Below are 25782 nucleotides of genomic sequence, written 5' to 3'. Positions count from 1 at the left end.
CTTCCACTCCGTTTCCCCCCATATTCAGTCTGACAGTCTCCCACCTGGACTTGGCTTATAAAGAGTCCCAACACGAATTCGATTTCCACAGATGAGGAATGTGTGTGTGTGTGGAGTGTGTGTGCGTGAGTGTGTGGTGTATAATATAAGAATTTTCGTTTCATTTTTTTTTTTTCGGTCATAAAAAAAGTTACCGAGCAACAGTTCCCAATGGTTGTCTATCTCGCTCTCCCTCTTTCACTTTCTCTCTGTCTGTCTGTAAGTATGTGTGTGTGTGTGTGTGTGTGTGTTCCATTTCCGTTTAGAACACGTTATTGCAATATGGCGGCTTCCGTTGCAGAGCTGAAACATGAATGAGCAGAGAATTGTGGATGGGTTTGGATGATTGTGGGGGAGTTGCCTGTTGTCCTTATTTCTCTTGTTGTTGTTGTTGGTATTGTGCGCATGTACACGCTATGAATATGTTATGAATCTGCGCTATTTTCAACTTGCACGTACAATAAACACAGCACTAGCAACAACAACAACAACAATAGCAATAACCCAACAACAAAAAACCTGCGGGTCCTTCATGCGCAACTGCGCAGCAATGACTTCCGTTTTTAAGGCGGCACTAGACACAACACAGGACGAGCAAAAGAAGAAAGAGGGACCCGGGGGCCATGCCCAAAAAGCAGATTGCATTTGTGGTTCTCTTTGTTTTACAAGATGTATATGCATATGTGTGTGTGTGTGTGTGTCTGTGTGTGTGTGGGCAATGTAAATATAAATAATAACTACCAACCACATACACATACACACATACCCATTCTATATACATATGTATGTAAATGTCTCTATATCCGTAGTTGTTGTTTATTTGTAATATATATTTGTATGTACATATATGCATATATGAATCTATTCATCAAGTATTTGCAATTCGAAAATGCATGTTCACCCTCCTCGCCTCACTTTTACTCTCTCTCTCTCTCTCTCTCTTTCTCTCTCCACCTCTGTCTATCTCAATTTGTATATTTTCACTCGTTTAATTAGTTTTATTTATATTTTGATTGATTTAATTTTGTTATTCAGTTTATATATTATCTACACACTCACACACACAGACACACCCACAACCACAACAACAGCAACAACAACAAATGCCTCCATTAGCAAAAGCAAGCGACTTGTAAATAGCTTCACAATAGCAATACAACAATAACAATACACGTTTTAACACTACTACACATAGGTGAAGCGAAACAATGTCATATATTGTATATGTATATCTAGGCTATATCCAAGTATAATCAAGAGAAAAATGTTGTAAATTGCAGCCAAATGAAAATTATCCAGACTAAGATTAGTATACAGTGTGTATGTGAATGAGCGTTTGAGTCTATGTGTGTGTGTGTGTGTGTATGAGTGTGTATAACTTTTTTCATATTCAAAACATTGCACTAATACCATAAACATTTCAAATCATCACAGGAGCAAATTGCCCGCGAGAAACTGGTCAGCGGACGTGTCCAAATCCAGGTTTGGTATCATGCCGAACGAAATGAGTTGGTCGTCTCTCTAATGGCCGCCGATGATCTGGCATTACGCGACGAGGCCTACGGTCATGGCAATTTACCGGAGGCCTATGCCAAAGTTCGAATTCTACCCAAATGGTAAGTAAATACATCTATACAAAAATCATCCAAGTTCATATTATCCTTAACTTCACCAGCTACAATTGGTTGCATTGTCAACTTTACTCTTTTCTTTAGCTCAAACTTGCTGTCAAAAACCTTAGGAATTCTTAGTTTGTTCTTTAAATCCAATTTGATAATAATAGCCCAACTAATGCCAGAGTTAAAACTTTGCTAATTATGAATAATTTGCTCCATTTTTGCCATGTCTTTAATCTGAAAACAATGAAGATAAAGACTAATAGTTTCTTCATATGAAATAGCAACTCAACAACTTAAAATTATTCCAATTTCTGATGAAATCTGCTATTGAATTGCCTTTTCATTTTGGCCAGCAGATGGCAGGAGAATTACCTACAAAATAAACAAATGAAACCTTTCATGGCCGTTTCATAAACTTAAGTGAGTCTCTAGTAAAATATTGCATTTGCTTATTGTTAGTTGAAGTAGCTAATGCATTCAATTTCAATTAAGACAATTGATTGACGTCTTAAAGGCCAAGGTTGTTCTGGTTTCTTGTATAACTTGAACCTACTTGAAGGACAGAGGCAACACGCGGACTTCCACTGAAGCGCAAAGCGGCTTATGTTTTGGCCCTTTTCGGGCCGACGTCAATGGCAAATGTAAAACTTCTCAGAGGCTTAGTTTAATATTAATACAAAATATTCGCTCTAATGTACATGCCAATCATCATCCAGCTGTCTCAGCTCTCCTTGCCGCATTGCGAAAAACACACATACATATATAAAATTGAAGTTGCAATTGATTGAGTCTTAAGCCAAGTTAAGGAAGGGTTTTACCAGTTGCCTCCTGTTCTAATTCATTCATATGGGTGTTTTTGTGTTTTTGCAGCGGCGATGGCAGCGTTCAGCAAACGGAAGTCAGTCGACCCACACAGAATCCCATTTGGAATGCCACACTGACATTTGCCCATGTGAAAGCGGACAGCCTGATGGATCGCTATATAGACATTCAGCTGTGGGATTTGGTGCCGCACACCGAATCCATTTTCCTTGGCGAGTGCAACATTGAGCTGCAGCAGGCCTTTCTCGACGACCAGGCCATATGGTGTCGCCTGGAGGACCCCAAGGGATTGCGTGGCATAAGTATTAGCAAGTCGCCTAGTGTATCGCCACGTGGATCGATTGCCACGGGTGCCGGTGCCCCGTGTGGCGATGTCACCCGATTGCTGCGACGCGATTATAATATGCAGCGTTCCATATCAGACGATGTGGACTCGATAGGCGATGGGGCGACTTTACTGCATCCGGACCACGCCTGGATAGCGGGATCACGGCGCGGATCATCGCAGTCGGAGACCATGGAGGTAGAGGTCTATCAGCTGGGCAAGGACTTCTCGCGCTCATTGCCGGGTTCGCGTCGATCCAGTTTTCAGGATGCCGAACAGAAACGGCTCGAGGAGGATGCCATGGCCACGCCGCCCACATCGTATCTTGTGGGACGGCGTCGTTCATCGGTGGCGCGGCGCGATCCGGATGAGATCTTGAAATCCTTAAAAGCTGTACGTGGCGAACTGGGCAGGACCATGAGTTTGGGCCAAGAGCAACAGCATAAACGCATGGGATCACGACGTGAGTAATGCAATAAAGAACCCGCGGGGCTTAAACGATGGCGATGGCTTCTCCTCCCACTCTGTTTCACCCTTTCTCTCCCTCCCTCTGTCTATCGAGAGAGAAAGTTTTTATGAAATGGGAGCGAAATAAATCACGGGATGCTTGTGAAATTTTATGATTTTTCAACACATGAGACAATATATATGAGCTACTGACCTTCCACCCTCTATCTCTCTCTCTCTCTCACTCTTAGTCTAGCTCTCTATCTCTATTTGTCTATCTCTGTACCAACTGTGCCTTGCTGTGCTAGTTGTGTCTGGCCAAGTCTTTCTTTCTCTCTATGTCACTATCGCTGTCAATCTCTCTCTCTCTCTCTCTCTATCTCTCTCTCCTTGAAACTGAACTATATCTATTGCATCTCTTTCTAATATCTTTTCCCCTCAATATCTTTCTCACTATTAGCCACAATATCGGTGTCGCATTATCAAAGCTTTGACACACCCCACACAAACTGGACAAACACAAAACTTAATTAATTCAAATCACAATTCAATTTATTTTGCAATTAATAACAACAATCAAATGATCAAGATAAATAAGCTCCTTAAATATTAAACGCACTAACCAACTAACTAAAGCAAATCCTTAAAAACAAAAAAAACAACGCAAAAAGCACAAAAAACAACTACAGAAAAGTATTTTATTATATGTATATTCTCACTTACTCAATACGTGCAACCGAAACAGAAAAATACCGCAGAACAACCAAAAGAAAGAGAAAACCTTTTGTAAATTATACAAAACCACTGCAAATTGAGCTTAGCAACAAAGAAAAACAAAAAGAGAAAAGAAAAAAGAAAAAAAACAAGCAAAAACAACAAATGCAACTGCAAAATGTGTTTTGTTTCCTTATTTTGGTTTATTTTCTTCTTTGTTTTTCGTTGTGTAATGGCAAACAAATCTGACATAAAATACAATATTAACCACAAAACAACACCACAACAAGAACAATATAACAACCACCACAACCACCTACAACCACCAACCACCACCACTCACCACCACTGGTAAGAATGCAAAATGCAAAAGAAGAATTTTCGTTTGAGTTTCTTCTTTGGAAAATTGAGTTATTTCACTTTAAAGCTTGTTGCATGTCACTTAATTAAAAGCTCACTTAATTTATGCATGTTTAATACTCACACCCCCAGAAACACACAAACACACAAACAGACACACAGACACGCACACGCACACCAACACTCACATCAGACGACACACATTGGCACTCTCGTACTGGCTTAGCCAGGGGACCCACAAGAATAAAATCGTCGCCCCTTAAATCCCAGGGAGGGACACATGAAAAAAAAACGAAGGAAAAACACAAACTTTTGATGCCCCATCATTTGGCTGGAAGCTTATTTCAGCTTATTGATGCTATTTGCACAGAAAACTCGACAAAAGAAAAAGATGAAGGAAAATTTGTTTAAAAAAATGAAAATAAAAAAAAAAAAAGAAAAGAATGCAAAGCCAGCCACACAGCCATAATAACAACAGCAACCAGCAGCAGGAGGCAGAGCCACGCCTTATTACCTGTTGGCTGATAACAACAACGGCAGCAGCAGCAATTCGTTTAGCCCGTCATCATAAACCCTTCAACGCCAGGAGACGCAAAAAATAGCTCAGCCTTGAAATTAACTTTTAAAAGCCAAAATGAAAGAAAGAACAAAACATAACGGCTTACGAATACCCTAACCCACTGACGAAAAGAGAAAAACAAGCTGCATTTTGATCCACTCGAGGGAAAATGGATATTCTTTGTCTGCAAAAGAAACTGTTAACGCGTCGGGGTTACCATTTGGGGAAAAATACTTTTTTACTTTTTTACTTCTAACAAGACATATTTGCTCAATCATTCCTATAGCCTTACAATCATTACGTCGGGGTCACCACTTTAGTGGTTTTTCCACTTAGAATGTAATGACAAAACCTCCGGCAATCTTTTTTTTCAACTGGTATTTCCAAGCTAAGTACTCGATTGTTGCTGCTTCACACTCTCTGCAGGGTATATATTTGAATGAATAAAACCAGGCGAGAGGCAAAACAAAGCCAACAAAACGCATTCGCCTGAGCCACAAACAAGCCGTTAAATATGAAAATAAGGCAGAGACTGACTGACTGACTGAAAGAGACCCCCACCACACAAACTGCCAACTGCCAGCTGCCATCTGGCAGCTAGTAGGCACCAGTTACCGGGAGCAGCTTCCAGTCTCAATTTGAATCTGATTTTGAATCTGAATCCGAATCCGAGCCCAGCCACTGTCTGGGCTCCTTCATATTGTGCTAGCAACGTACCCACTCCCCATCAATGGATGGATGGAGTCGTTTTTCTCTCTCCTCCGTGAGAGTCTTAGCTGATAGATATCCTAAATCGACTGCTTCATTGGCAAAAAGCGTAGAATTTCTCGGGTGCCATTATTATGCTTGTTCAGCATGTTTCTGGCTCGTCCCCCACACCTTTTTCCTCCTCCTCCTCCTCGTACAGTGTTCTCTTCACATTTGTTTTTTTTTCTCTTGCTGTTTTTCTCTTGCTGTTTTTCTCATTCTCGTTCATTCGGGGCTTTCAATATGTTTTTCCTCGTGTTTCCTTCAACGAATTTTCCTTTTGCTTTGGCAGTTATTATTAAGCCGCTTAGCATTTTGCCTTACTCTCGGGTTCTCGGCAACCTTTTTACGCACGTTCATATCCGGTATACACTTGCCTCCCAATGACACTCCCACTGCCAGTCCTCATACCCCACCCCCTCGCAAAAAAAGGAACTCCTCTCACAGCTGTCGCCAAGTTTATTTGACGTTTATTTTATTTTTGGCTGCAAAGCACAAATATATATGTATACACACTTATACTTATATATATATATATATAATGTGTATATAGATGTATTTGAACTCTTGCCATAATCCTTTTTTTTTTTCTCTCTCTCCCTCTCTCTCTCTTCTGTGTGTGTGTGAGGCACATAAAATTTTCGCTTCGTGCTATGTGCGCTCAATTGATTGAATGATTGATTGACTGATTGCCAAGGCTGATAATAAAGCCCCTTTTGGCCCCTAGCCACTTGTGCCCCAAAGGGAGCCAAAAAAAAAAAAGAAGCTGCAAATAAAATAAGGATGCCAACAGAATGGAGCGGGGTCTGTGGGGGTTGTGGGACACACAAAAAAAAGTTTTAATGAAGCATGTCTGTCAAATAATTACGCATATCACGTATACGCAGTGTGTGATATTCCCATAATGGATGTGTACTAGTAATGCCCACATATATTTTATTAGAATTTATTCTCTATATATAGAATTACTTTGGTAAAAAGAAAATCGTAACGAAACACGCTGTCAACAAGAAAACAAAAAGAAAGAAAAAAGACATTTAAATTGGGAAATTAGATAAACAAATTAAGACTTACCCAAGGCAACGGCAACAAAAACATTAAAAACTAGATAACAATAAGCCAGAATATAAGCTCCAACCACATGACTGGCCACCACAGTATGGCAGCGTGCAATGGTGACTATAATGCTGATTGCAGTGCCTCTGGAAAGTATCAAAAGTAACAAATGTCGTTGAGCGTTTCACTTTTATGTGGTAACCTACCTAATATGAGTGGGGACCACATCACAAACGATACTCGACACCAATGGAACGCAGCAAGTGCACATAGTTATGAAGCAAATGAATGCACATAATATAAACAGCTTCTGATCGATGAAATTCAAAACGAAGCCACAAAGAGTGGCCACAAAAAGGAGGCTTAGCATAATGACTTTACGCTTCAGCCAGATAAGAGCAATTGAAATGAAAATGTAGACACCCAGCACAGCGAACCCAAAGAGGACACCGTCGATGTAATCGACTGGTGTATCCCAGCAGGAGGCGGCCGTGGAGTTGCCTCTTTGCCTGTCCAGCCAACGGTTATCGAGCATTTGACAAACTGTCTCACTCACATCGGGCATACGTTGACGCAATTGCATGAACCAGCTTCCCAAGCCAGTGCCCCTGCAAGCACAGAGAAGAGACAAACCATTAAAAAGAATAATGGAAACCAGGGAGTGATTACACCTACACAAAGAAAATGCCCGACATAACCATCAAGAGCAGGAAAATGGGACGACGAAATGGTGGCTTGAAAAGTGGAATTGTTTCCAACCAAACTTGCAGGACAAAACATTTCCTCTCCTGTCCTTCCAAATCGCTGCGCAAATTCGGTTGTGTTATACTCGTCACACCGAAGCTCTGCAGATCCTGGCCACGATTCTTTTTGCACAAGCCATTAAGAATATTAAAGGCTATTTCGCTTTTACCCACCGAAAGCAAATACTTGGCCGATTCGGGGAGTACAAACATCGCAATGAAGGCAAGTACACCTGGAGCCGTGTTCAATAGGACACTGAGGCGCCACAAACGTATGTCAAAACTGCCAACACTGAACAAAACGCACTTCATCGAGCCAATGAAATGGGCAAGACCTGCAAACGAGAAGCCGTGAGAGAGCACTGAGTGTGTAGGGTGTCTTCTAGTTCGTCTTACATGGCACATAGATATAACCGAGGGCTAGAAAATAGCCCGTGAATGTGACAATATGTGGACGTATTCGCACTGCCGTATACTCGATTATATAGGCCAAATTCGAGGTACTAGCTCCAGTGAGGCTGAAGAACAAGAAATTCAAATAACAATCCAAGTTGGTCATGACGGAAAGACAAACACATTAAGCCTACTTACAACGATCCCACCATAAATCGAAGTAACAGATACATGTAAAATTTTGGCATGGCCACTGAAACAATCGATGTGATCAGACTCGAACCAACGGAATATAAAATCATACGACGACGACCTATCAAATCGGTGGTATAGCCCGTAAAATGGCCAAAGACAATCATGCCCAGGAAACCGGCATTGGTTAGAAACGAGCGTTCAATGTCACTCAATGCGAATTCGCATGCAATCGCCACGGCCATTACGGTAATGCCCATTATTTCGTTCATTATAAAGACAGAGATGCAGCCGCAGGTGCATAGCATCATGAATTGCGTGCAACCGAAACCTATATCGGGCGATAGCAGTTAACAATCCACGGTTCAACGATAGCGATTACGATAGTTACCAATAATTTCCAAGACTTCATCGACATTTGTGGCACTCATGATCACTTCCCCTACATATATATAAACACTCTAAACGAATCCTTTGCAAATTATGACAGATGCTGCAAAGAAACAATGTTCATTTCTATCACTTTGTCACACTCAGACACCCGTACACACACACACACCTGGACACACACTGAGGATACATTCAGTGTTTTGTTGGCTGTTGTTTTGCATGTTTAATTGTGTTTTGGTTCGTAGCTTTTTATTAGCAATTCTTTCCACTTACCAAGTAAATCGCAAGTAATTGTAACACTTTTTCGACCAGTAAGAATTCTTTTAGTCATTTGAGTTGAGTTTTAAAACAGTTGAGTCTACTACAAGAGAAGCTTGTATAACATTTAGATCCTATTTACATGTACATATCCGCTTCACCCATTATCCAAATTAGGTGCCAGTCGTGTTGGCCTGCCCAGTGGACCGAATAGCCGTAAGAGTTCCATACTGGATCTCTCGCAGCAGCAGCAACAGCAATTGCAGCAACTGCAACAATTGCAACAGCAACAGCACCTGCAGTTGCAACAGCAACAGCAACAGCAGCAGCAACAACAACAACAACAACATCTGCCCATGGGCATTGGCAACACAGAGACCAGTCCACCGTCCGATGATGAGGATAAACGCTTTCGCCCCCGCTGGAAGGGCTCTGGCACCCAGCTGCCTCCTCAGAGTCCCAAACAGGCCTTGTCGCGTCTCAAACAGGCAGCGTCTGTATCGAACGTGACCCAGGAGCGACAAAGTCAGCTGCTGGGTTCCAATTTGGGTAGTGAAACTAACCCACAATCGTCCACATTGCGTAAGAGCAGCATGATCAATCTGCGAGCTGGCCAAGAAATGCTAACGGCTGGCCAACTCCAACAGCGTAAGGGCAGCATGTTCCAATTGGGTGAATCTCAGTTGCAGTCGCAGTCGCAATCGCAGTCGCAGACACTACAGCGTAAAGGCAGCATGTATGTGGGTAGCGATTCGCCCACCACAATGGGCACACCCACTCGCAAAGGCAGTGTCTATCAGCGTATCAGCACGGATCAATGCGGCGACAGTCCGCAACGCAAACAGAGCGTGGTGAAAACACTGAGCGGCAGCTATGTCAATGTGTCGGCCATAACGGGCAGTGAATCCAGCTATGGCCTGAAATTGGGTCCATCGCAAATCCATCCCAAGGGCTATCGCTTGACCATGGCGCGATATGGTGAATTGAAAATGGGATTCGTGAAAATCAAAGGCAATGTGGAAGTCGAGGTAAGTGACGGCACCAGTTTCATTCGCAGTTTGTGTCACATAATTGCATTTGCAGTTGATTTGCGCCCGAAATATTGTGAACGAGGACTGCGAGACGCCTCCGGATACGTATGTGAAATGCTACATCAAGGATGGCGAACGATTGAGGCATAAGAAAAAGACACGGGTTGTGCGCCATTCAGCGGAGCCCTTCTACAAGCAGACCATCAAGTATCAGGTGAGTAAATGGGGCATCGTTATGAGCGCCAATAATGGGACGACGATGATGGAAGGATGGAGGACTCTGGAACGGCAGGACAGCACAAAATGTAATGCTATTGCCCTATTTGGTTGCATGGTAATGCAATTAATGGCAGCTGGTCCCCAAAATAATGTCGTTGTCGATGGTGACCTTATGGCAGGGGCTTGACTCTGAAGAGAATGACGCTGGCGGAATGGATGAACGGCGAAACGGCTTTATGGCGGGGATGTGTGATTTATTTTTTGAAACCATTTATAATTATCTCAAGGTTAAAATTTGCATGCAAATAATTTACAGAGTGCCGACGTCTTTGGCCGCAATATTGTCATAATGGTTTGGCAGCGTTGTGTCGGCTTCGAGCATAACCAGGGACTGGGCGGCACCGAAGTGAATCTGGATAAGGTGAACATAGGGCAGCATATTAGTGGCTGGTATCCATTGTTTCCCATGCACAGCTACGGCGGCTCCGATTCTGATAATTCTCCTTGACCGAATTATCTTGGCCAGCAGACAGCAGTGAGTCGCATACAGACAACCAAAACAATAACAATTCAATTGAAATGCATAACACCAAATTTAAAACATATGCTAAACGATATACTAAAAGTTAAAGCTCAATTTGTTAGTAACTAAGCGTTCCCTCCAAACCTAAAAAGTAAACAAAAACCAACAAAACCAACAAAACCAAACAAAAGACAAACCCATTCAAATTCGTTGTTAAATCTAATCAGATAATGTGCAGTTAATCCAACTATATAATTCCAATATATACAAACATATACATATATATATAAATTTGACAAACACACACACAAAAAAGCACACATATATAAGTATAGAAACCGATATATAGATATATGCTAAAATGTACATATGTCCAAAAGTTTCCCAAATCAGCAAAAACTAGGATCAACTTTCAGACAAGACAATCTGCAGTTATATAAAAAGTATCTAGAGATAGTCCTTAGAAACTTTGTCCATGATTACTGTATTCCAAAACTGTGGATCCTTTGATATGACCTAAGGATAAACAGAATTTCCATCGACAATGGCAATAATCCTTTATCCAAGTCATTTTTAAAAGGTTTCTTTCGTTTCTCTTTCAAGAACTTTTTGATATTTCTATATTCGCCACTGGTTCTAAGTGATATCCCCAGACTTGTCGTGTCCTTAGGATTATCATCTTTTTGTCTCAGCTTTAGTGAGACACTCTCTTGCCCAATTCAGTCAATTGACTAAATTGGAGATTTTAAAGGATGAGGATTTAGTCCTTGATCAAATGGATTCTAAATGGGGAAAAACGATTGACATATGTGCATAACTATATATCTTGATCTATGAATACGTATATAGATTTTTTTGTCATTGTAAAATGAGCTTAGCCTTGGCTAGGACTAGGAGAAGTGGATTGAGAATATTCGTTTAGTTAGTATTGGTGAGAGAGCTTTGTAAGTAAGTAACTAAAACACAAGTACAGTTAGGCAGCACGTTAACTAACGGACAGCACAATAATTGAGTACCATAACAAAACAAAAATATATATATACACCTATTTATATTATCTACATACATATATAAATATATATATATAATAATGAATATATATATTTTGGTTGTTGTTGTGTTTGTGAAAGTTTAAAATGGAATGCAATGTTGAATGTTGTGTGGAGAAACGAAATGAATTGAAACAATAATGTTGAGAATCTAAGGCAACGAAACGTTAAGGAATGGTTAGCCAAGAACAAACGAACAAAACAAACATAGAGAAACATAAAGGCAAAAACAATAAAAAAATACAAAACAACAAATACACGAGTATATACCAAAAAAAAAAATGCTTAGTAACAATTTTCAGCAAATTTCAAATTAGCAATCAAAAACAAAGAAACCCAAAAATCTTTAGCAAACTAAACTTAAAAAAGTAAAATAAAAAACAACAAAAAAAAAAAAGAAGAGGAAGAAAACCAAAAAGAAAAAACAAAATGCAATTCCTTGTTAATCAAAATGAAAAGAAAAATCTTTAACATAATCATGTTGTCGAAATGGCAAAAAGAAAATATGAAAAACTTTAATTAATATATATGACAATCTTTATGGGTGTGTGTGCTTGTATTTGTGTGCGTATCATATTACTGTGTAACTGTTTAAGTATTTGAGTGTGACTAAAGCGTGATTAAGACGAATTTACTGTAGAAAGGTTAGCCAACAATCGCCGATGCATTTGCAGCGGTTGCAATCTGCAGTCTACCAGCTAAATTCCCACTCTCCCTTCCCCCTTTCTTTCTCGCTCTCTCTCTCTCTCTCTATCTCTTGCTATCCCTCTCTAATCACACCCTTAAACAAAAGCTTCAATTAACTCACAGTAGCAAATCTAAAGATGTGATGATACGTGAGAAATTATCCCTGTAAAGTATGCAATGGAAAATTGAGTATTTTCCCTCTTCACAACAATACGATCGAATACGATCTTTGACAAAATTAACTTCTCAATCGCCTGTTGCATACATAATGGGGTGAAATTCGCTTCATTTCACATCCCTTGAACGGCCTTTGATAAACCAAAGGAAAATAGGACAATCTCTTGTAATAGTAAAGAAAAACTAATTACTATGTATTACTTAAAATGAAAAATCGAATCAGCATTCATCTAAAAAACAAAACAAAATTGACTTGGAGTTTCAAACTGAACAAAATCGAAAAATTAAAAAAAAACAAATACAAATTTATACACTATATACATACATATATATGAACTATATTTATTTATAACTATACAGCTTATTTAAACTGAAACTAAAACTAAACTTTAACCTAAGCCTAACTAAAACTAAATTATTTACATATAGTTGTATATGTATGTACATATGTACCTACGTACATACACACATACATACATACATACATACATATGTACTCATATATCTTTTTACTCTATGAATTATTTGCCATGACTGCCAGAACTCTTCCCTCGGTCGGGCGTCCGTTTTTTCTACCAGCTAGTTTAGTTAGTTCAAGTGACGCACACACTCTAAACTAAAAAAAAAGAACAAAAAACAAAAAGAAAACATGAAACAAAAATTAAAATATTAACAAATCTCTTTAAGTACTTTAACTATAAAGCTTACAAGGTCAGCTTACGATGTGGTTGTTGTTGAAAAGAGAAAATTTTAAAATTAAATTAGCTTAGTGTCAGATAATTCTTATTTGTTGTCTGCTCTGGCTATCCCTCTCTGTCTATCTGTCTCTTTCATTCTCTGCCTCCGCATCTTTTTCTTTCTCTGTCTTTTGTAATGTCTCTTAGTAATGTTTGTTGTAACTTGTATGTAAGTGGAACTACGTGTAACTTGGTAAATAGTTTGTCAAGGTAGTCAGGGTAAAAGTATAACTAAAAGTTGTGTCACACACAAACAACACACACACACACACAAACACATTTCACATAGTACTTCAGTTTCAATTCAGTAATTATACTCTTCACATTCTGGCTGTTGACTTATCCAAGTTATCTTTAAACAAAAAATATATATATAAAACGAAAAACTAATCTATATTCTATGTAGTTTTGGGAAACGAAAAACAAATAATGGTTGTGCTATGAGGAAACCCTATATATATATATATGTATGTATATGTATATACAAATATGTATTGTTAAAAATACTTTTTTTGTGTCGGGGAATGGGGTGGGTTGAAAAAAAGGAACATAGATGCTCGTAATATTCAAACTAAACTGTTGAAAACCATTTACTACTACTAATTTAGGTCTGTTTTGGTCTTTCCACTAACTAGCTAACTAACTAACTAACTAACTTACTGACTAACTAACTATTTATTAATTAGTCTTACTTAAACTATCATTAAATTACTGTTGTTGGAAACGTACGGTGTAATTGATCAATTTGTAATTACAACGAGTACTTTGAACACTGTAAAAATAACACCATATCGCATTGAGTCCACCTGGGCCGAAAGGATTCTAGAAAGAACGTCAAGAGAGAAAAGATTTCGTTCTCGGGGTTTGCATTGCGCTTTAAAAGTGCAGAGTGTAAATGTGTAGCAAGGCTTACAAAAACCTATATAGTAGGTTCATAAATAAATCCTAACTAAATTTGTTAGAAAAACAAAAAAAAAAAAAAAAAAATAAATAAACAAAAAATCCGTATAAATATTCCTGGTCTGGGATAAACAGTATGGAGCATTCATGCATACCTCCATATTATATATTATTATATATTTAAATGTAGCAAACCGAAACGAAAGACAAACAACCAATACACAAAAATAATATGTATATTATATATCAAATTGAGTTTCAATAAACATACAATATTTATTTGGAGACATGTTTCTTTTATTTTAGTCGCTCTATCTATTTGTCATTGTGTGTAGATATTAATTATATCATCACAAATGGTTTGTTTCTTGAAATGGAAGAGTGACATTTGTCTCCTATCTTTCTCTCTCTTTCTCCATCCTGAAGTGGTTGACAAATATTTCAGAAAGCTACAAAAGAAACTGTTATGAAGACGAAATTTCAAAAAGGAAAGTTCATCTTCATCAATTTTAGCCAAGAAGCTGCCAACTCCATTTAAGCTACATCTAAGTCACAGTAGCCAATGTTTTAATCTCTTTTCATTTAGTTTACTTAATGTTTCTTATGACCAAACCTCTACTTTCAATTGAAATCGATCGAAATTAAAATAAGCTATAAAAGCTTAATGTTAAGTTTATCAAGTAAAACCACTTTCAGCAAAAGCTTTACATTGGTAAGTAGACCGACTGAAATAAATTTCGCACCCTCAGGACTATTACTCGCACCCTTAGGACTATTACTCGCACCCTTAGGACTATTACTCGCACCCTTAGGACTATTACTCGCACCCTCAGGACTTTTACTCTCACCCTCAGGACTTTTACACTTCCCTTAGCACTGTTACTCGTTCCCTTAGGACTATTACTCGTAGCCTTAGGACTTTTACTCTCACCCTCAGGACTTTTACTCTTCCCTTAGCACTGTTACTCGTCCTTTAGGACTATTACATATGTTATCGAAATAAACTGGCGATAGTGTATTATCGATACCGATAATATCGACAATAGCTCAAATAGTGGGACATAAAATCGATAATGGAATTTGATGTTCGATGCTCGACACCCATTATTTACGGACTCCCACTACTGTGGTCCACTATTTTTCCGGCTCCCACTATTTTGGTTTGAGATGGTTTCGTGCGGTTTGAGATGGTTCGTGTTTAACCGTTTTATTTCAAGAATTGTCAGCTCTAAGTGCGGACGCGGACGCGCAAGAAAATAAATTTTAATGCCGCTCAACGTGAAAGCCAAACAAATTAATTGAAATTAAAAATTATAATTAGAAACCGAATTGAAGGACAGTATTGTTGGTGACACACATTCGAGTGAGAGTGATGGAACGTACGGTCTGTGTCGTGTGACGGTCGAAGAAGGGGCAGTAGCAAAGGTGGAAGAGTAAATTGGCGACCGTGGAAATTTCGATTTTTGTCCGCTGCCGTGCGCGAATATATGGATAAAATTAATAATAACATAAATCTCTAGTCTGTCAATTCTAAATTGCTATATTTTCTGGCATTTTTTTTTTTTTTTTTGGTTTATATCATTTTTTTTTATTGTTGAATGTTGTTTATTTTGTGCCTCCTACGCGCTCTTTCCATTCAGAAATGTGCGTGTGTGTGTGTGTGTATGAGAGAGTATGTGCTTGTGTATGTTTAGCGTCAGTGACGTAAACAAATGCAAAGGCAAAACAGCCAAAAGAGAGCAAACGAATGGCAATCCAAATGAAATAGGCAAAAAAATGTTAAAAATGCAGCAGCAACAACGACAACAAGCATTAAGCATGTCGATTGCCGATTCTCGTGCCGTTATCACCAAGAACACAATAACAAATTGACATAATATTTTTTCTCTCAGTTATTTTACCCTCTCTGTTTTGCGCGTTCCTTCGTTCGTTGGTGCTGTAAATGCTATTATTGTTGTTGCACATTCGGCCACACAGCTGAGCCAAACTGCATCTGTATTAGTATTGGAGTGTCTGCTGGAGAGTGCTGTGCGTCTACGTGTGTACGCGTCTGTGTTTGTGTGCGTCTGAGCGCAACACGTTTGTGTTTGTGCGTAAAGGCGAGTGAAATAGAAAAAGAGACACCAAAGCGAGAGTGACAGAGAGCGAAGAGAGTGTAAATGCGAGGGAGAGTCAGCGTGCTTCATTGATGCGACAGGTAAGCAGAAGCGTTGCAAAAGGAATGCAAAGCCTCTTTACATTTTCCGTATATGTATGTATGTGTATTTATTTAGTTTTCCATACTGACAGGGTTATTAATTAATATTAGAGGCGGCAGCGCTTTTGCAGGTAATTTTCCACACATACACACACAAATTACTTGGACAAACGAGCCAAACTAACGAGCGATACATAAATACATGGGTGGGGAGACGGGAACGGTGTTTCACATAATGACGTTTGTGGAGCATTTTTAAACACGCTTTAGATTCAGCTCAGTCGTCGCATACACATTGTATGCGATATGATGGTCCACAACTTTTGTTTATCTCATCCCCTTGCTCCCCGTTCTTTGGCTCTGTTCCCGGCGGCGTCTGACGGGACGTTGTTAATTCAAAGTGGCGTTAGTTTTTCCCTTTTCCATCAATTTTGAACGAAATTGGCCTCAGCGCCGAGCTTTTTTCTGCTGGAGTAGTAAAAGTGTTGGGTTCAGGTCGGCACAAAATTTTGATAAACTCGTTATTAAGCCAAAAGAGTTTAACAACAATATTTGGGATCATTATCTTGCTGAGAACCCGATGCAAGCGATAAATTTTCGTCGTATTTATTGAACAAAGGATACCTGACTATGTTCCTATTCAATTCCCCATTCATAGTACCCTCAATTTTGACCAGATAAAGTGAAACATGGCCAAACCATAACGGCAGAGCCCCCGTGCTTCAACGTCTTCTTTGTGTACCTGGAATCCAATTGCTTGTTTGGGGTCTGTTCCCAAACACATTGAACTTTGATTCGTCAGTCCAGACGATCATGCCCCAAAAATTAGGAGTTTCTGACAAATGTTCGATTGCTAATGATATGTGATTCATCCAATCGATTGATTTTCATTTCAGCGCCTTCTTATAGTCTGAAAAGACACACTTACTCCAGTTGGACTCCATTTGAGCTCTGATTTGAAATTAGTTTAAATGAGTTCAAAGATTCAACTCTTCTCTGTTCTCACTTTTTGGTCATTTTACTTGAATCGATATTCTATAACTCTGATTGTTAGCTATTTGGTTTGATTCACATTCCTTGGGTCTATTTTGTTGATTCTATTTCGTCGTGTTTGGTGTTGGTCAACATCTTATCTTGGCCCCGGCGGCACCCACGCGGCGATTGAACTTCAGTTCCCCCGCCAATCATCTTCTTACGCATTTCCAATGTGTATGCTCTTTTTCCCCCTATCGCCCCCCTCCCTTCACATAACGCCCACATGGAAACTTTACGCTTGAACACGCTCAAATTCCTTTCTCTCTTTCTTCTCTTTCGCTGGCCATAAATAATAGGAAACCATGAATGTGTTGTCTTTTCAGTTATTTGTCGTATTTTGTTAACCTATTTGGGTTTCAGTCAGAGTTTTGTTTAGGGTTTGAGGGTTATTATTATTAATTTTAAAATAATGTTGAATAAATTTCTCAATTTGCTTCACCTCTGGATGCTGTGTGGTAGGGTATCCAAGAGGATTCCTACTGTCCATGTTTGTCTATCGCACACTTTCGTGACTTTTCGTCTTCCGTGTTTCTTTGTGTGTTTATGTTCTTTGGCATTTGTTTATGTTATGCATGGTGTGGCCTATCTTTTGAGACGCCTACATAATTTCCATTCCCATTTACATTTTCTTTCCGATCTATGGATGGCAATAAAAATCAACTTTGTTTTCCCATGCAACTTCTTTCAGTGCATAATCCAAGCCCGGGGGGTTGCTGCTCTGCCACATGATAAACTACGGCTGGTTAATAAATCAAAAGGCAAAAATGAGCATAGAACGAACAGGAACAAGGAGTACTAGAAGTTAGAACAATGTTAGCAACATTTAGAAAAAAACAGCAGATTCAGAAGAAACTGCAACGAATGGTTCAAATCTGATACAAACTTTCTACTATTAGCTGAATTCTTTGGATTGATAAAAAGCTTTTCTTTTATTATTTTCAATTTCATTTGTGTATGAAACAGAAATAAAGTGTTTTGAGCTTAATTCTTAATAGTGGTCAAGTCTTTGTAAGTTAGCCTATTTAATAATATTTCTATGTTTTTGGTTTGGTTTCTCTCATTTTTGCCAGTGCACAAACAACTAAAACACCACTAACCCCCAGACACACACATACACAAGTACACACACACACAGGTTACTCATATTTCATATATGTTCTTGGTAGATTTATGAAGTGGCCAGGCGGCTGAGTCCTGCTTTTGCTGCTTTCCTCTTGAGCCGCCTGCCCGCATGGCTTTGGCATTCTAATAATGTTTTATTGTTGTCGTTGAAGTGGCCCATTGTACCAGCTGGCAACATATTGTCCTGGTGACATTGTATCAATTCCAGTCCAACTTGCAATCCTAACTTTCAAAGTCCTTACCCTTTTTACCCAATTTAAGAATCTAAGTTGTCATATTGTTTTTGCATATCGACACACACATACATATGTATACTCAATTCATTTGGCATGGCGATGCCTGAGTTTCATGTTTAATTGTTTTTTATTCAATGAAAAAAGTAATTAATGTTATTTTTTAAGTACATATGTATAAGATATAATAGATATTAAAATAAACAACACTTATTTTCATTTATAACATTTATTCTTATTAATAAAACTTAAAATAGATAAATTCAATAGTGGCATAAATATTTTGAAAACATTTTGTCCTTATACTCAATTTAAACCTCCAGTTAATCAATAATATATATATAAAGGGAGAGCCTTTGTATCTATGACAATTTGGAGTCGGTTCGTAACGGAATCCGTTAATTTTTGAACGAATTTGAATTAAATCCTTTCCCATTTCTTTTTGACCTCAAAAATGTGAGATCAGCGCTTCATTTCGCTTTATTACCACCCAAAACATTTTCAATATAGTTTAAGTCGGGTCTTTGCGGTGGCTTCCACCCGAAATTGCGCCAAAATGAAACCGGTTTGTTGATGAGCTTCTTCTTGGGGTTAATGAAGGTTATGTGTTTGGCGATATACGTTTTGAAATGGGGAAAATTATGAAATTGTCTGCAGTCTTCCACTACAAAGGCACAGATTTTGGCGTCTTCTCTAACTTGGCCCAGGATCAGACGGTCTGCATCAACTGTTGTCTTTCGATTTCGTCCTAGCCGGTGTACAAGGTTAACTTCATTAGTTTTTTTTAAATTACTCAAATACTCAAGTGACTTTGTGACAATTGCTGTTCGGATTACTAAACTTAGTACTGATGTTTTAACAATTTTTAATATAAAACAAACTGTTACATTAAATAAAAATCAACATTTTTGGAAACTATACAATATCACGAATAAATCGCTCAGAATATATTTTTCATTCCATTCGGTTTGAAGCAAAGCAAAATAAAAGTCAAGTGTAAAGTACGTCAAAACATTTTTGCCTACAAGTGGATTGAATGCCGATATTTTTAGCGGAACCCCATGACTTTTATTAGACACTTTCTGATTAGTTGCCATTATTAAGAGACCAGCATATCAGCTTTTGAGAATGAAATTTTACACCACTTGCTGCGTGTTAGTTTGCTACTATGTTAATTACTTAAGATTAGACAAACAAAATAATATTTTTTAGAGTGAGAGAAAAAGTTGCGTTTATCAAATAAAAATATAAAAATAAACGTTCTCTCTACCTGTCAACGTATTGATTTTTATTTAAAAAGTTGTCATTACCACCACTACTATAAAAATGGTAATTAAGATGGGTACATTTTATACAACATTTATATAAACTTTGACCAAAAAAGGGCTAGGTAACGCTAATGTCCCTCAGTTTTCTCGTCAACAGCAGCGTTGAAAGAGCTGCTGCTGCAGCTCAAACTAAACTGCTCGTCGACTTTGGTATACCATGCAGCAAGTGAATGGTGGTTATTGCACGTTTAGTCTCCGAAACGTTGGTCTTCACTTGGTGGACGATTAGATGGATGGATAGGGCTAGAACGATTCGATTGGCCAAGAATATAATTTGGCCCTATGGCATTGAAAATAATGCCTTCCGCCTGTTACATACTTTCTGTCGAGTTTAGTATACCATTTCAGTTCGTGGATGCAAGGTAAACCATAACCACAACAAAAGCAATTATTAACAGAGTCATTAACACAGACATGTAGTCACGGCCCCATGTAGGGGAACCGAGAGCCACTAGAGCCATAACCATTGTCAGTTGCAGACCCCAAACCAGAACTCCACATGAGCCCGAACAAAATCTCTCCAAACTAAAATGTGCGGTGTTGTGCGGTGCGTTCGCTAATTAGGCTCTGATTTTTGTATATCGATGACTTTATCCGGGCGGGCTTTTGTCCACAGGTCGCACTCCTTCTCCCTCGATGATTTCAATGAAAATTCGAAATAAAGGCTTTTGTATACTGAAATACATATACACAAACACACACACACACTTACATACGTGGTGCGCCATTTTCTGGAATGCAAATTCATTTAATCGCTGGAAGAGGCAACAGCATTCTATTATCTTTGGGTATCTTTTCTTCTATTCTTCAGTCGGCTTATTTGGTATTTTGCTTCTGTCTTCTCCCCCAGCAATAAATCATAATCATAGAGGGTAGACAAACAACATTACCTTTACCTCCCCCAAACCCCTCATCCTCTATTTCGCTCATTTGACTTGCAGGCAGAAGCAAATCATTTATTAAGAGGAACTGAGTAAAAGAGAACTGAATGTAACGGAGCTGGGATACCTCTTCCATCTTCATCATCATCTTACATGCTATTTGGCTGGGTCTATCCCTCCACCACCCCACCACCCACACCCCCCACACACAACAATGTAATGACTAAGCCTGAGTGCATATTCTCTTCTCTTTATTCTGGTATCTGGGACACACTTCACTTTCTGCATCAACATCATTCACCATCATCATAAGCTGCATCAAACAAGATTTGTCAGTTAAAAAAATGAAGTAGGTAAGTCGACTTGCCGACTTTAGTATACCATGTGCTTATACACACAGACGAACAAACATGCTAGATCGACTCGACTGTTAATGCCGATCCAAATGTATATAATTTATGGAGTCAGAAAAGATTTCTTGTGGCCGTTACATAAATTTTAGCGACTTGTATATACCATTTTACCCTACTGACGCATGGTATAAAGACATAATGAACGAACGAACTGAATGACTGACGGCGGTCGTTCTGGAGGAAAGCAAGTAAAGTAGAAAGCCGTAAATACGGCGAAAAGAAGAACAAATAAAGCTTAGATCAGCTTACGATTTGAGTCTTTATGAATCGCATAAAATAGGCCAATAACATAGACCAAAAATGTTACAACTTATATTTTAAGTCAGATATTTAATTTCGCCAACTGTTGGCGAGTCCATATATGTATGTATCTGTAGCTGTTTAATTTCAACGTCAGCCAACTGGAAGAGCTTTCCCTGTTCCTATTAGCAAGCAACTGTCAGAGGACTCTTGTCAAATATGAAGTAAACTGCGTTACTTAGTTTGTGTTTGACATTCGTTGATTGATAGTTGATGACTGGTTAAATTTGTGCTAGAAAAAGTGCATTTTGTTTGCTCAATACTTGAGATGTAACATAAGAGCCAGAGAAAGAAATAAATTTTAGCTGAAAACCTTGTATTCCGCCATAAAGTCCTTTCGACCAGCTGTGTAGGGTTAACATTTTATCCACCTGTGTCTTGCCATGTGCCGAAGGTCTCGTTGATTCCTGTTCCTCTCCTCTTTCAATAAACGAACACCTCCCATAGTCGAACCTGTTTTATTTTTCTCGATGGAAAATAACCTCTTATCAGAGAACATTTTTTGGTCAACAATTTCTATAAATCCTATGGAAAGAATTTTTTGCGGTCATGAAAACTTTGGGAAAAACAAAAATTATTTATTTTTAATATTAACAAAACAGTTGGAATAGAATCAGTTGATATAAATATTAATTTTAAAAGTAATCAAGTTCCGGGAAATTTTTTTACTTATAGTACAAAAACATTTTCTTTGTGGAAGAAAAAAATTGTCTTCCAGAAAGACAATTTAGTCATCCATCATGAAAAAAAAGGCAAATTTGAGCGAATGTTAGGTTTAGCATTAATTGTTTAAAGTTATCAGAATAAATGTTGGCAAGTGCTACACTTCTTTTTTGCTTGCAGTTGCATCTAACCACACGAATTGGTTGGTTTATGAGTTTATTGGCCACACATAATTTGCCAACTCCTTTAAATGCCTAACACAATGCGAGCTGGATGACTCAGAGATGCATTAAATTCTATTTGTCTATGTATTAATAGATGTTTGTGGCACACCTCGATGATTAAATTTATTAGTCAAGTTTATGGTGTTTACAGACAATATTAACCTATTACTAATATAAACATTAGCGTCTATTTAAAAACTATCTCGATTTTATAAGTTCAAATTCGGGCTGTCAAATTTTGTGGAAGAGCATGAATTGGCTTAAATATCATGGGAATTGAAAGAAACTGGAATTAAAATCTCGAGTGTTTTAACTCTCTGATGACAAAGACTCATTTAAACCACTGGAAAGAAACATACAATAAACAGTTTAAACATAGTTTCGATTTCGCTTTACTATTTCTTTCCAAAACAGAGTATACGCTCAGATACAGCTCGAAATTCTATTTGGTTTGCATTTTCCTTGTAAAAGCTTTTATCATGTTTTTTGTGTTTTGTTTTTGGAGCTTCTGGACCACAAAAGTTATGACTTTATATGTGAGTCTTAAATATGTAGTAATGTTAAACTTGGAATGGAGAGTCCGGTATAAATTCTTTTAAGTTATTATATGGCATTAGGTAAAGCTCATTCTTTGCTCTTATTTTCTTTTTACAAAATTTTTAAACGCTTGGAATGTTTTTGCAACATTTTTGATGGTTTTGCCAGCTGTTCCCATTTCGCAATTTTTCTATGTTTTTGTTTGTTGTTGTTGCTGTTGCTGATACTGCTGCCTGCCGCTGTTTGAGCTGGCCATACGATGCGGCACAAATATTTTTCCTATTTTTATTTGTATTTTTCTTTCATTTTTTGTTTTTTAACACGCGCATTGCGCTTTTTCTTCCGCCCTTTCCCCCATCCCAGCCTCAGCTGCAAATCTTTGGCCCTTTTTCCGCCTTTGTCTCTCCCCAAAGTATGTATGATGTGCATGATACTGCTGCCTTTGTTCAAACACGAAAGAAGCACAATTTGTTCCCTGCGTTAAAAAATAAAAAAGAAAAAGTAAATTTTTGTATACAGTTTACCCAGAGCTAAGCCGCCTTGGCTCTGTCCTTTTGTTTATGACGAGAAAAGAGCGAGAGAGAGATAGTGGAAGCTTGGTCGGTGCGTTGGGGGTGTTGGCAATGATGGCGGGCTAGTAGCTCAGTAACATTGCATTTTTTGCCCCAACATTTCTATACCCTTATATTAAAATCATACCTGTTTTAATTAACATCCTACCGATTAGATTATTATTATTATTTGTATTATTTTAATAATTTTGGACAGAAACGTGCAATGAATAGAAGAAAGCAGAAGTATAATAAAGACGAGTTCCTGTTCGGAATCTTCACATTTATCCACAAAGCTTGTAAAGTGGACCATCTAATGATCGACAAGGATTTTGTTACTTTACAAGCTTTGAGGGATTTTCCACTAACCAAGCTCTGTGGGAAATTGTGCACGTCCCGGACAGCACTCAATTTGCAACTGGGGTACGATTCTGAAAACTTGCTAGTGTTATTAAAGCTAAGGGATTTTGATCAAAATATTACAAAATTAAAAACAAAGTCACAATTTCAGTTTTAAGCCCTTTCAAATACTATTTTTCGAGTTTCTTCTTCAATATTTTTAACCAAAAAACAAATCGTTTGGTTGGTTTTTGAAGTTTCTACAGTCATTTGAAGTTCAACTTGAGGAACTTCTTTTCTATAAAGAGACAATTAAATAACTTGCTATATGCTCCGCAGTTTGGCCTGTAGGGCATAGAAACTTCGGCACGGCGGAAGTTAGCTCCAGGCCTCTGGTTTTTTTTTTGTGATTTTGCATATTTTTTTCTTTTAGCTTTATGTTTATGCGTTGTGTTCTCCCTTCCACACATCGTTTCTGCTGATTGCTTTGTTCCGGCGCTTAAGCGCTCCCATCTCTCTCTCGAAATTCCCCTCTGTAGCCGTGGTGGAACCTTTGGTTCTTACTCACAAATCCCCTTAACACTTTGTGTTGTTTTTTTTATGCGAAACAGCATGCAATTTTCATTAGTTTATGTTTTTTAATGCTTTTTTATTACTTATCAAATTAGTAGAACATGGACAATTTATAAGACAATGGGGGTCAGGGCAGCCAAAACTGAACAACATTAAAAACTATAAACTAATGTTCACAGTGCGGTTAAATGGTAGGCTAGAAAGGTTTAAAGTCTTTTAATTTAACGGAAAAAATGCAAAAGTAACGAAATGCAAGAGAAGGGAAGAGGAGTGGTATCGCGCATTTAGTTGTCGACATCCTTCTGTCCTGGATTCAACGTTTTTGTTGTTCAGGTGAAACGTCCTCTTACAAAGGATAAAGTGTGCGTGACGTGTCCACATTCCCAATGCTGTTCATTTAGGTGCGAGGGCGGGAGATACAGAGTGAGTGGTTGGTTTAGTTTAGAACGACGTAAAGTCAATTTAGAACAAAAAAAAAAAAAACGTTTCTGGTCATTCAATGGACTGGAAAAAGTGTGTTCGTCGAACGAATACATAGAATGAGATATTAGGTTATCTACAGAATTGAAAAATCCCAGGACCCTGCTAACTTGGCTAACTTTGTGTACACTTGGAAAAATATGTAGAATTTCTGTCAAAGAACCGCCAACAAACTTTTAGTTAAATTCATTAAAACAACAATAAGAAATGCATCAATCTAATACATTTTGTTCGAAGCTGAATTATTGTCAGCTCGTTTCTATGGGAGCTATGTACAAATTAGAGTCGGCAGATCTTGTTTAAAACTTTAACAGAGGTTCATAGCAAATATTTTATTTCATAAGAATGGCTAGACAAACAGAAAGTTTTCCTATAAATGGTATCGGATTTAGTGGTCAGTAAAATCCACTGTACATCCGAAAGGACATTCCTATAAGGATTCTTTTCGTCGTGCTGATTAAGAATATGGACTGATTGCGATTTCTTATTTCATTTTAAAGACCTGTAAGAATTTTGCAGTTGCAGTTCTCATAACTGCAAAAAAATTAATAATCAATTGATTAAAATCGTATTTTAGTTTTGTCGCTCTTATTGTTATAGATTTAGTTTTACATGGTAATACATAGTATATATGTTTTATCTATAAACTATCTTACATTTGCTTTGCATTTTCTTTTTTATTTTGCTTCAACAACAGGGAAATAAATACAGAGAAATACAGCGAGAGATTCTCTTTTGTGTTCTCTCATTACTGTTCGTTAATTGCATATTTGAAATGCCCCCAAAGATCACAATCATTTAGCCCATTCATACACGTGCCTCAATTACGGATTCCCTAAGGTGCACCCACAATCAACCCACCCACATACATACATAGACCGACCGACCCACTGACCGTCCGTCTGTCCAAGCGACCAGT

The 25782-nt window shown here is 38.2% G+C and overlaps 2 protein-coding genes across 2 annotated transcripts in view; both read left to right on the top strand.

Annotated features, from left to right (window-relative positions):
- The window catches only part of Fife (regulating synaptic membrane exocytosis protein fife), a 66891-nt gene extending 52617 nt beyond the window's left edge, over positions 1 to 14274 (top strand). Inside the window, 5 exon segments of the mRNA XM_068286139.1 lie at positions 1474 to 1655; positions 2529 to 3268; positions 8842 to 9692; positions 9748 to 9909; positions 10231 to 14274. Coding sequence (XP_068142240.1) covers positions 1474 to 1655; positions 2529 to 3268; positions 8842 to 9692; positions 9748 to 9909; positions 10231 to 10422 — 2127 coding nt within the window. The 3' untranslated portion in view covers positions 10423 to 14274.
- Positions 14275 to 15181: 907 nt separating this feature from the next.
- Positions 15182 to 25782, top strand: part of sfl (N-deacetylase and N-sulfotransferase sfl) — a 64867-nt gene continuing 54266 nt past the window's right edge. The window contains exon 1 of the mRNA XM_068285847.1: positions 15182 to 16184. The gene's annotated coding sequence lies outside the window, so the exon portion shown is untranslated. The remainder of the gene's footprint in view (positions 16185 to 25782) is intronic.

The sequence above is a fragment of the Drosophila tropicalis genome, unplaced genomic scaffold (genome assembly GCF_018151085.1).
Source record: "Drosophila tropicalis isolate 14030-0801.00 unplaced genomic scaffold, ASM1815108v1 contig_443, whole genome shotgun sequence".
NCBI classification, from domain to species: Eukaryota; Metazoa; Arthropoda; class Insecta; order Diptera; family Drosophilidae; genus Drosophila; species Drosophila tropicalis.
Note: the sequence above shows the minus strand (reverse complement) of the source record. Positions and strands in the feature narration are given on the sequence as shown.